Raw genomic sequence first — 13316 nt, 5'->3', positions numbered from 1 at the left:
GCCTGACTAGTCCTCTGACCAAGTTAGGAGTCTTCAACACAAACCCTCTAGCGCCAACTTTAGCTTAAAATGTCTTATCTTTTTCTTAAAAAATGCCTAATCCTTTGGGTTGGAAGAATTATTTTCTTGAACTTCTTTATTTTGTTTATTACTTTTTCGCTACAGATCTTGTCCAATTTCCACCAGGTTTGGTTGATGTGAACATCATAGGAAACCTCAAATATTTATTAGAATTGATGTGTTTATAACTAGTTTTAAACCTCGCTCTTGTGTATTTGCAGTGTTGTTGGAAAAATGATCTCAGGCTGAATGTCAGGAATTTCACCCAGAAGGTTGCATTGCACCTCTGTCATCCTTGAACTCTTGCCATTGTCCAGATTGGCTGAGCTTGGCCCTATATTTGCTCCCTGCAGCTATGTTCTATGTATGTAATTAAATATAAGCAATGATGAACATCATTAGGGTTGCATTTCTCTCTTTACAGATTATTACAGGTGTAGCTCCCCTGGAGCAACCTGAGATTAGGTGCTCTGCTAAAAAGCACAGTGGGAATTGCATATAGACCCTGTAAAACCACTCGCACTTATTGTAACCTAAGGTACATTTAGCTATTTTTTGTAGCTAGTGATAACTCAATTTAAAATTAGTCACATTTAAGTTTCTTAAATTGGAGTGTATATAATAAGCAAAAACTGAGATTTAAGATTTTAAATTGTATTTAATATCATGTATTGACTAAAAGAGTTAATGATTAACATGGTTAACTGAAATTGTAATTATATATATATATATATATATATATATATATATATATATATATATATATATATATATATATATATATCAATCAATCACCTTCATTTATATAGTGCTTTAAACAAAATACATTGCGTCAAAGCACTGAACAACATAATCTGGAAAACAGTGTCTCAATAATGCCAAATGATAGTTAAAGGCAGTTCATCATTGAATTCAGTTATGTCATCTCTGTTCAGTTTAAACAGTGTCTGTGCATTTATTTGCAATCAAGTCAATGATATCGCTGTATATGAAGTGACCCCAACTAAGCAAGCCAGAGGCGACAGCGGCAAGGAACCGAAACTCCATCGGTGACAGAATGGAGAAAAAAACCTTGGGAGAAACCAGGCTCAGTTGGGGGGCCAGTTCTCCTCTGACCAGACGAAACCAGTAGTTCAATTCCAGGCTGCAGCAAAGTCAGATTGTGCAGAAGAATCATCTGTTTCCTGTGGTCTTGTCCTGGTGCTCCTCTGAGACAAGGTCTTTACAGGGGATCTGTATCTGGGGCTCTAGTTGTCCTGGTCTCCACTGTCTTTCTGGGCAGTAGAGGTCCTTTCTAGGTGCTGATCCACCATCTGGTCTGGATACGTACTGGATCTGGGCGACTGCAGTGACCCTCTGATCTGGATACAGACTGGATCTGGTGGCCACGGTGACCTCGGAACAAGAGAGAAACAGACAAATATTAGTGTAGATGCCATTCTTCTAATGATGTAGCAAGTACATCAGGTGTCATGTGAAGTGTTTCCGGTTCCGGTTTACCTAATTAATGCAGCCTAAAAATCCTTTAACGGATTTGGATATTAAAAGCATATTAGTATGTTATGTGTATGCCAGGTTAAAGAGATGGGTCTTTAATCTAGATTTAAACTGCAAGAGTGTGTCTGCCTCCCGAACAATGTTAGGTAGGTTAATTCAGAGTTTAGGCGCCAAATAGGAAAAGGATCTGCCGCCCGCAGTTGATTTTTATATTCTAGGTATTATCAAATTGCCTGAGTTTTGAGAACGTAGCGGACGTAGAGGAGTATAATGTAAAAGGAGCTCATTCAAATACTGAGGTGTTAAACCATTCAGGGCTTTATAAGTAATAAGCAACATTTTAAAATCTATACGATGTTTGATAGGGAGCCAGTGCTGTGTGGACAGGACCGGGCTAATATGGTCATACTTCCTGGTTCTAGTAAGAACTCTTGCTGCTGCATTTTGGACTAGCTGTAGTTTGTTTACTAAGCGTGCAGAACAACAACCCAATAAAGCATTACAATAGTCTAACCTTGAAATCATAAATGCATGGATTAACATTTCTGCATTTGACATTGAGAACATAGGCCGTAGATATATTTTTGAGATGGAAAAATGCAGTTTTACAAATGCTAGAAACGTGGCTTTCTAAGGAAAGATTGCGATCAAGTAGCACACCTAGGTTCCTAACTGATGACGAAGAATTGACAGAGCAACCATCAAGTCTTAGACAGTGTTCTAGGTTATTACAAGCAGAGTTTTTAGGCCCTATAATTAACACCTCTGTTTTTTCTGAATTTAGCAGTAAGAAATTACTCGTCATCCAATTTTTTATATCGACTATGCATTCCATTAGTTTTTCAAATTGGTGTGTTTCACCGGGCTGCGAGGAAATATAGAGCTGAGTATCATCAGCATAACAGTGAAAGCTAACACCATGTTTCCTGATGATATCTCCCAAGGGTAACATACAAAGCGTGAAGAGTAGTGGAAAACCTACTACATATGAAGTCCAACCTGTATGCACATGTACCAAAGAATAGGATCCCTGTTTTTATGTCCTAAGACATGAGATCATAAAGATATATTAAAGCCAGCTGTGTGCTCAACTGCCTCACCCAGATCTGACACACACACACACACACACACACACACACTCAAAGGAAAGGCTGGTAAAAGAGGGATGCCACATGTGGAAACATACATAAACTCAGCGGCTGATACACATTCTGCTTTGAGTAGAAACGGATGGATTGTCAAGAACTGAATTTGCACAAATGTCAAGCACATAGACAGCAGCAAGTTTTCAAACAACTGTCGCCTTTCAGAGAAGATAAGACTATACATTTTAGAGATGGGATTTTTCAGTGACTCTGTCTTTCATCGTTATGCCAGCAAGTGAATTCATTCATTCAGGAATGAAATGTATGGATGAATCTGAAATTGCATACTCCTTTTGAATATGTATTACTTAAAAAATTCTATAGCATGGATGTGTGTAGTATGAATGTCATCTGGATGACTGCATCCATCATGCTTTTATTGTCATGTGACCAGCATCAGTTGTGTTGGTTCAGGGCCATTCAAAAATCCTCTCCCATGGCCTCATGGGATATAAAAGTGTGGATGGATAATATGAATTCGGACATATTACTCACATAATGTTTCAAATTCAATCAGGAAAGCCAGTGTTGTTTGGAATTGCATACCAATAATTTTCCTGTGGCTTTGTTTGGAACATTTTTTTTAAACAGACAATGTAACTAGTACTGTTGTACCTAATGTATAAGTCACTCAACTAGAATTGTTTTATTGAGATTTTGTATAAATGTTATACTTTTTTATCAATACAATTACAGCTTCTGCAATTAACTGTTTGTGAAAGGGACAATTATAGCATTCCATTTCAGTATATTTAAAATGGTATATTTACTGTATAACACATAAAAAGTAAGGTTTAGAACTGCGATTATAATACGAAATTATCAAAAAACAAATATGTATTTTTCATGATCGTGCAGCTCACATTCAAATTCCACAGAAACAAAAGAGACATTCAGCTCCAGTAGCTACACTCTGTACTGAATTTCAGAGCTTCTAGCAGCTTCCAAACTACTCCACTCTCTCATTGTGTGTTTTTCATCCATTTCAGAGGCCTGTGCCATTGGGAATTTATTTAAGATTCTTCCTCCACGTCTCCATGTTTGATTATCCAGATGTCGAAAAAGCTCTAGAGGGCGATGTTTTTTTTTACAGGCTTACTATTTTTTTTTAACAGTCATTGCTTGAGTGTCTTCTTCCCATGTCTCAAACTGAATGGCTAAAAGTAAAATAGAGATTGTTTTTCTTCTTGAGGGTGTCGGGATCTGAAGTCTAGTAATAATCCCTGTCATAGTCCTGCATTCGGTCATAGCTCATCATTTCATTCAAGTTTTGTTCCAAATAGGTAGACATCTCATCTGGGTACAAAAAATACAAAAAGAGATCATAACGCCAATGAAACGGGAAGTATTACTGTAGGCCATTAGCTCAGGGTATGACTTTTACCTGGTGGGAGGACTCCTAAAATTGCTGTGGCTGAGACGAGGCCAAGCTCATTTCGAACGATGCACCTGTATGTGCCAGAATCCATCTGACTGGCCTCTTCGATCTGCAGCCAACTGGAAAGTTCATATTTCTGAGGGCCACCTCGTGACTACAGGAAAAACGTAGAAATGGAAAGACTGAGGTAGATCCCCACATACTTTTTCCTATCTTCTAAACAACAAGATCCATATATAAATGTTTTAGTTCTTGACAAGCGCATTAATCAATATAACCAGTTACGCCTCGCATATCCAAAATCTTGAAGCCATAAACACCTGCAGAAAACCATTAGACATGAATATTCCCATAAAATCTGTCGACTTTATTTACATTTTCTTTTTACTTAGTGGAAAAATCTGTGTAATTCAGTGTAATGGACTTTAAAATGGTATCATTAGCCAAAACAGGCAAAAATAGATGTAAAAAGAAAATACTCTCAGGCCATCCAAGATGTAGATGAGTTTGTTTCTTCATTAGAAAAGATTTGGAAAAACTTCCATCACTCAACAATGGATCCCTTGTAGTAAATGGGTGCCGTCAGAATGAAACAGCTGATAAATGCAACACAATAATCCACAAGTAATCTACATGACTCCAGTCCATCAGTTAACATTTTATAAACTGAATGTTTATAATAAATAAAGAGGATTTTTTTATTATTATTATTATTATTATTTTAAATGTTTGCTTCCAGCTAAATATGAGTCATCTATCCATAATATTGCTTTCTCCTGTGAAAAACTTGTCTTGACTGAATCAGTAGAGAAATATGCAAAAATCCCACAAACAAATTTCAAAACCCTTCTAAACATATATTTCAGTGGTTTTTGATGTGGGAGGACAACAGGGGAAGAAGATGTGTTATGGATTATGAACTTGTATTTTGACCAAGCAACAATTAAGTGTCTTAAAGTTTTGTTTCGTACAAACACGCAGCTTTTTGTTTTACCACACATTTATTGATGGGCTGGAGTCGTGTGGATTGTTTGTTGATTACTGTGATGTTTTTATCAGCAGTTTGGACTCTCATTTGTCACGGCACCCATTCACTGCAAAGGATACATTGATGTGCAAGTGATGTGATGCTAAATGTTTCCAAATCAGTTCTGATGAAGAAACAAACTCATATACACCTGTGAGGGCCTAATCAAGGTGATGTATCACTTTACAGAGTTTCTGTCTTGAAGTACTTTACCTGAACAGATATGTGGGGATCATCACCAGGTAAAATGACCTCTTTTCCATCTTTCCTCCATTCCACTAGTGCCATGGGAAATGCAAACACTTCACAGAGAAATGCTATACTGCTGCCTGTTACATTTACCAGATTATGCGGTGGCACCTTGATGATGGGGACTTACCAGAAATAGAGAGAGAGAGGAAAAGTCATATCAGGGATCACATTCAGAAACCACTTCCTATGTCAGTCCAACTTAAAGAGCTGTTTAAAGGTCATAAATCTCCTCTCTAAAGTCACTGGGAAAATTATAGGGGCCAGTTCCAAAATTCCCAAGTGCTGGCAGCCCAAAGAGAAAAACACTCTTGAGATAACACTTCAAATCACTTGTGAAAGAAAATAAGAAAGAAACAAACAAAACATACAAACAAATAAGTAAATAATGATACAAAAATGCTGATTGGGTGGGTGGGGGGTGCATTTGTGACATCTCTGATTATTAAAAACAAATAAATATTTGTTTTAAGATTAAAGTTTTGAAATTATGTTTATTCCATGCATTAAAAAAATAAGAATAAATATTAGTTGGAAAAACACCTGGGATACTCCATGTAAATAAATAAATGAATGACATTTGGGTGAAAACATTTGTGTTCTATTTATTAAAGAATGAAAATGTATTGATATAAAAAATAAATACTGGTTAGAAAAATACTACTAAACCATGTCTATTCCATGTATTAATTAAATAATGTCAAAAATGTAATTTATATTAAATATTCTGTGGGAAAAAACACTTAATATAACATAACATATGGTGAACATAATTCCACCATAAACAAATAAATAAATACTTTATAGAGGGGAAAAACATTTGAGACACCTCTCTGATTAGATAGATAGATAGATAGATAGATAGATAGATAGATAGATAGATAGATAGATAGATAGATAGATAGATAGATAGATAGATAGATAGATAGATAGATAGATTTATTTATTTTTTAACACACACTTGAGATGTTCATTCCATTGAATTATATATTGGTTGGAAAAACACTTTAAAACACAATAGTTTTACTTTGCAAATAAATAAATGTTGGAAAATATATATATTTTTAGAACATTAGGAAAAGTATGCATTTATTAAAGATAAAATATTGGTGGGGGGAAACATTTCCATGTATTTAAGAAAGAGAGTGAAATAAACAAACACCTAAATAAATAATGATGGGAAAACGCTTTTGTCTATTGTTCATACCTGTCCTGCACGGCCCGTCGCTCACATTGAGTCCAGGATTAGAATAAGCCGCTTCTTTATATTTGCAGATGTTCATGTAAGTCTGTCCGTCTGAGCCACACAGAGGTTTCTGGGACAAACACACACACTGAGCTTCTGGCTCCTCTGCGTCCGCTCCATCCGACCGGTCCAGTTTGCACTCCAGGTTCTCTCCGCACAGTCCGTAATAGACGTTTCTCTGGCCGAGGTCACAGGTCTGTCCCTCCAGGTTGGCGCACTGAGAACAGCAGCCGCAGCTGTCCCGCACCAGCCCCGCTCTACAGCCCAGCGGCAGCGGGCACAGCTCCGACACACACTCCTCACACTCCTGGGTTCTGTTCCCCTCGTCAAACTCATCCGTGCCTTTGTAATAGTCAAAGGTGGCCAGGTCCTCGTCCATGTAGTCATCTTTGTAATTGGGGAAACCGTCTGCAGGTCTGATGCTCAGAACCAAAACGGCAAACATAACCATGTGCATTAACATCGTGAGAGCTTATGTCTCGTGGCCAGGCTATGCATGCAATAAATGCAACTTTTTCCCAAAAGCTGCGGCTTCATCCCCGACTGTCTCCACTGCAGCCTCTCAGCCTCTGAAACCATCTGTGGCTGAAAGAAAATAAACGCAGCTATCCTCCCCCACTCCCGCGAACTCACCGCTTCGTCCTACATAGATATATACACTAGATGTCGCCTTGGCTACGGCAGTTCATCGAAACGAATGCGTCAACAGAGCCGCCGTCTTGGAAAAACAAACTTTTTACTTTATTAAATGTTTAGATTTCCTTTCATTTAAATAATGCCCCTTTCTTGATTAATTTTTTTTTTAATGTAACACTTTTTTTGTGCTATGAAGTTGTTGAAGTGTTCTACAGGGCTCTCAAGTTTTGAACTGAGTTCAGAGTGAGATTTTGCCCGCGGTCGCGATGGCGGCAGGGGTTTGATGGGGACGGGTGTCTGATCTCATAAATGACACATATTCTTACAAATAAAATAATATTTATTTAATTCAGCATTTATTTGTGTGTGTGTGAGAGAGAGAGAGAGAGAGAAAAAATGGTCAGTGCTGTTTATAGTAGGTGTTGGTAGCTGGTTTTGAGGCCAGGGGTTGGTGGCTCCCATTTGAATCACTGTGGTTCCAGGCCAGCCATTTTTCACAGTTCCATCAAGTGCTAAACTGTTCCTGGTTTAGGTCTTGTTTAATCCCACCATGGAGAAAACCCTCTCAGCATAGGTTTGAATGAGCAAGCACTAACACTAATGCAGCTATTTTAGAAAGCCTCCCTGCTTATGTCCCTCACACCTTGATGGACACAGGAGTTATCTTGTCTGCAGACTAAGCACCAGTAAAAAGAGCTGGTGGTTCCCATTGTGATGAATGGTGATCGGGTTGACCACTCCTTCTTAAAGGAACACCTACAGGTGGCTGCTCTACATAACCCTCTCTTTTTCCCTGTTTCCAGTGGCTTCTCCACTGTTTCCTCTATGGTCCTCCACAGTCTCTTCCATGCACCCATCCTCTACTGGCACCCTAACTCCCTCCCCTACTGTATTCTCCACAGCCTCCTCCTCTGACCTAGCCACCTTTTTAGGGAGCTGGGCCCGCATTCATAAAGATTCTAAGAATCCTCTCAGAAAACTCTTAATTTAGCTTAAAAACTTTTACGTAGGAGTCTTAGCTTAAAAGCGATTCGGGACCGATCTGAGAGCAACTCTGAGTAAGGAAAAGACAAAAACGTTTATCTTAGTGAGGAGGCGGGGTTGAACCGGTTGCTATGTATGACACAATCTTTTGAAGACTCTGATTGGCTGGTTGTCCAAGAAGGAAAAAAAAGAGTGATTTTAAGTATAGGGTCTATTCTAATCCTCACTTTAAATTTACATGCGTAATTTTTCCTATTTGACCGTTCTCTCTCTCTCTCTCTCTCTCACACACACACACACACACACACACACACACACACACACACACACACACATTATATGTGTGTATATGAATTCTATTTTTTTATTTACCATGCTTTTAATTTCCTATAAGGTATTTGATTGGCTTAGAATGATAAAAATTGTTCCACTCTTTCCAGTTACAGTGATTGCTGTCCTATTTAAGTGGCGGTTTGAGTGTTGGTTTTAATGTATCAAACATGGAATCAAAGCCAAGAAGAGCGAGAAAGCCAAACTGGACAGAGGAACAGTGTTTACTGTTAGCCCAGTTAATGGATGAACACAAGGCCATTCTTAAAGGAAAATTCAGACACAGCAAGGGACAAGAAGCAGACATGGGAGCGTATAGCACAAACTATTAACGGTTCATTCCCCCTGCTTGTGCGCACCTAAGCCTGCTATATTCATAAATGCAGTTTTTTGAGCTTGCAAGGTGGGAATGTCCAGTGGAAACGAAATGAACTGCGACACAATAAGATGTTCTGAAAGTGCTGTAATTGTTTGTGTGATCACTCTGCTTACAGAAGGTTGTGACAGACCCAAATCATCACTATTGCATTGTTGCATGTTCCCAGTGGCCAAATATTGTAATGTAGTGATTACTTTAATTTATATATTAAATTATATTATATTAAATTATTATATAATCTATACCGTCTTATTAACTCATTGTCATCCATTGTCTGCAACACATTTCTTCTGCCTCTTCATCTTTCTGCCATTTTCTCCTCTGTTAAAGAAACTCTTAAGCCTCTTAAAAGTCCTCGTCTGTGCTCATAACAAATTTTACCTTAAGACCTCTTTTAAGGGATAAGATGCTTTCTGAATTACTTTTTTCTTTACTAGGATTTTTTTCTTTAATTTTAAAAGTAAACGCCCACATTTCTAAGAATTTTCTTAGAATTTTGTCACTAGGAACTACTTTTTGCATTAAGATTCTTTATGAATACGGGCCCAGATCTTTTAGAACAAAGCATGAAAGATTGCTCCTTTGCCTCTTCCCTGACATCTTTGAAATAGACGAATGCAATAATCAATATTATACATTGGATAAAATATAATGAAATAGCCTAGGCAAAACGTTTTGAAAATGGGGACCAGGATGAGGTGCAGTAAAAATAAAAGGAAAGAAATTTTTTTTTTTTTTTAAACTATTATGGATACTGCCATACAAGTATTATGGATAGGCCTATTATAGAAGTCTCTTATATAAAACTATCAGAGTAGCCCCGCATCCTCTTCAACGTGTAACTTTGGCAATAAAAAAATAATAGTGGGCTAATAATAGGCACAAAAGCTACGGCCGACCACGTATAATGGCCAAAATTGCGTGCGTGTCGGGGTCATAATAACCATCAGACCAAAACATATCTTAGACTGTTTTTAAAAAATGTTAAATTAATATATTGATAAAAAAAACATATAGTGAAAATCTGTGTCATTGTCTTGACAAGTCTGTAACCGTAACGTTACCTACTTCAGCGAGCGTCTGGATCTGTGTTGCACACGAGCCTGTAAAAATCTTACCCGGATACAGCAATGCTATTTTCTGATTGGCTGATCGGTAGCTATATTTTTTTTTATTCGATTAGCAGGTGCGTGTCAGGGCCTTCGGGGAACTCACTTGATTCCTCTACGTTACCTGTTTCACTGTTTAAAAAAATAGCGCCGCAACTTGGTGGGCGTTGTCCTCGTAATGTCTCTGCGTGAGAAATACAAGGTGTGGCGTGTGAGCGTGTGAACGGGTTGAAATGCGTGAGTCTCACGCCCAATGCGTGAGACTTGAGAGCCCTGGTTCTATGTCTCTATTCTTTATATTTTGTTATTCTTAAAATGATTGTAAAAATTAGTCTTCTAACTCTGTTTCATACTGTAAACGGAATGTTCAAATAAAGCATTTGAAAATATAAATAATTAAAAATAAATAAAATCACCATAAATCGTCATAAATGTGATTTTCAAATTATTGTTATTATTATTATTATTATTATTATTATTATTATTATTATTATTATTTTGGTTCGTTCCAACGGTCAGACCTGTATTTATCATCGAGTCCAGAGAAAATGTAAGGTTTTGATATATATCAAAATATAATGCATAGCAAGCCTAAGTTTAGTAACATTCTTCTACTTGAGTAAACTTCGAATGAACTATCGCTACTTACCTTAGCCTACTGCATTCAAAATTGCAATGGTGTGACTGTGACTATGTTCATTTAAACATTTTAATTGAATTGGTTTATTAAATATGATGCACAACGCAATTTGCTTGTGGAAGCAAATCACAAATTTGAGAGGAACATAATGTGAAAGTAAGATAGTTGAGGTACCGTTTAAACTCTTTATTCCTGTCCCGCAATACTTTTGCCACATTAAAATAAGTATGTAGCTACTAAAGTTACATTCATACAAAACCCCCTTAAATCAGTGTAGTGTCACACAGCGCCAGTTGGAGATACTACTGAATAGAGAAAAATAGACCTCTTCGCCTCAAAAGACAACTCTCATTGACCAACATATTTTTCCAAGATCGAGGACGCGTTGTCCCAGGACTGGCCCAACCGTTTTCTTTATGCTTTTCCTCCGGTTCCTCTGATTCCCCAAGTAATCAGGCGGATCAGGGACCAGAGATGCACGGTTCTTCTTGTAGGCTCACTCTCAGCACTGGATAGCCGACATGTCACAGATGCTGACTGCGGCCCCATGGCCCGTTCCTTCTTTCTCAGGTGGACGGAACGATTTGGCATCTGCACCCAGAGATGTGGTCTCTGGACCTTTGGTCGCTCGACGGGAACCCATGGGACTCCCTGGGCGTGTGCTAAACAATTTCACAGGCTAGTGCTCCGTCTACATGACGCCTATATGCCTCTAAATGGTCTGTGCTCTCCACATGGTGCTCAGACCATGGCGAAAACCCGACCTCCTGTGATGTATCAGTGATACTGTAATTTTTACAAGAGCTCTTGGAGAAGGGACGATCCCCCTCCACGCTCAAGGTCTACGTATCGACTATATCGGCGTCACACGTCCTTATAGAGCTCGGGCGTAGACGTCATGGAATGGTGCATTTTGGTTAACGGCGGCCATTTTAGAGGCATCGCAAAGCAGGTTTGTAATAAGATAATAGCCAGTCTCCAGAAAAAGTTATAGAACGTGACAAAAAAAGTTGCCTATACCTATACGGACAAACTTAATAATGAAGCCAAACAACGCTAATAAAAAAAAAAAAGAGGTTGTAGGCGGAATCGATCCCTATGAACACATGAAAGTTTACCAAGCCTCAGTTTCCCTGTTAATTTATCCTGGTCTGTGGAGTGAGCGCTTACACCTCCGATCAATTTAAAAATGTCACTTTCACTTTTTAAAAAGTCACTGGAGGCTCACCTGCAGATCATAAATGGATCTGCAAATTAAACGTGGAGAAAACAATCTTTTTCACTAAGGAAATATTAACATTAACCAAGCATCAGTGGTGACACACACACACACACTTATCAGATTCTGCGAGCTATGAAGCTTGTCTATGCGGGTTTGTTACACTTCAGGAGTAATTACTCACCTATCATACTTGCAAAAATCCACTGTTTTCCTCCGGTAGTTCTGTAATCCGGTATAATATTGACGAACATTCACCTCAGACACAACCCACCATTCACCAAAACAAGACGCTTAACTTCCTATTTTGAAGTTCGTTCCAGTTTTTTTTTTTTTTTTTTTTAAACAAGTTGTTCAAATTTGTTAAATACAGTCAGCACAAAAATATCAAAAAGCAAATTAAGTTCAGGATTGGGTCAAAAGAAAATGTTTAAACAAAAAATACAGACACTAAACTGACTCCCTTACTGGCCAAAAACTAGAGAAAACGTAATGTGTTTGTGTCTGAGTTTGTGTGTGTGTGTATGTGAGAGAGAGAGAGAGACCATACACAACATGTCTCACCATAACTATGTATTATAATATTATCGAAGGTGATGGTTTCCCTCCGTACAGTGGCGACCCAAGCCATCTGACGCCTCTTGGTGATTTCAGACACCTTGTGTTTTTTTTCCAAGTAGGAAAATGTTGAAAACTAATATGATTCACGAGGCGTTTGCCCTGTCGATCATGAAACCGATTACAGCAGTTCACAATACAGCAATACTGAACCATTTTCCAAAAAATAATCAAAATTAATGACCAAATGACCAACGTTACCTAATGCCTACTATACAGTACATCTACTTCTGTACCGCGATTCCCACAATGCATTGCGACGTGACGCAACGATCCCGACCTCTATAGCAGGCCAGTCGGTGGGCAGAAACGACTTAATAATTAGCCTGTTGAATTAAAAATAAATTTAAAAAATAAGTAATAATGTTAGTTGGCTAGATTTTAAGCCTTAGTTTGCTGACTAGCTAGGCTACTACATAACTGGCCAAACTGGATTAGCAATCGTCCAATGTGATCAATAAACATTAATATTGTAAACAAATACATGGATGATTACTTCGTAGATGTAAGGTCATTACACAAATATGAACGAATATTTACTTACCAGATTTGATGATGATGGAAGATAAATCTGCCGTGTGCCAACAAACTCTCCAGCTTTGCCGATGAACGAGACCTGTTACGCGCTCCACGTGACCTCACTATTAATAATGAGGACTTAGTTCAGCATATTATGTTTTTAAAGGGGGGGTGAAATGCTCGTTTTCACTTAATATCCTGTTAATCTTGAGTACATATAGAGTAGTACTGCATCCTTCATAACTCCAAAAAGTCTTTAGTTTTATTATATTCATAAGAG

The 13316-nt window shown here is 38.0% G+C and overlaps 2 protein-coding genes across 3 annotated transcripts in view; one reads left to right on the top strand and one right to left on the bottom strand.

The window, feature by feature from the left end:
- The window catches only part of LOC127963688 (kazal-type serine protease inhibitor domain-containing protein 1-like), a 65732-nt gene extending 58532 nt beyond the window's left edge, over nt 1-7200 (bottom strand). Inside the window, exons 1-4 of one of the 2 annotated variants that reach the window (XM_052563731.1) lie at nt 6564-7200; nt 5321-5481; nt 4087-4234; nt 3326-3998 (exon numbers count right to left, since the gene is read on the bottom strand). In XM_052563731.1, coding sequence (XP_052419691.1) covers nt 3913-3998; nt 4087-4234; nt 5321-5481; nt 6564-7065 — 897 coding nt within the window. In that variant the 5' untranslated portion in view covers nt 7066-7200 and the 3' untranslated portion in view covers nt 3326-3912. Of the gene's footprint in view, nt 1-3325; nt 3999-4086; nt 4235-5320; nt 5482-6563 lie in introns of those variants that run through there. The other variant, XM_052563730.1, reaches the window with a different exon arrangement.
- Nucleotides 1-13316, top strand: part of LOC127963684 (DBH-like monooxygenase protein 2 homolog) — a 69234-nt gene that overhangs the window by 43587 nt on the left and 12331 nt on the right. The gene's annotated exons all lie outside the window — the stretch shown is intronic.

This window comes from Carassius gibelio, chromosome B8 (assembly GCF_023724105.1).
Source record: "Carassius gibelio isolate Cgi1373 ecotype wild population from Czech Republic chromosome B8, carGib1.2-hapl.c, whole genome shotgun sequence".
Classification (NCBI taxonomy): Eukaryota; Metazoa; Chordata; class Actinopteri; order Cypriniformes; family Cyprinidae; genus Carassius; species Carassius gibelio.
Note: the sequence above shows the minus strand (reverse complement) of the source record. Positions and strands in the feature narration are given on the sequence as shown.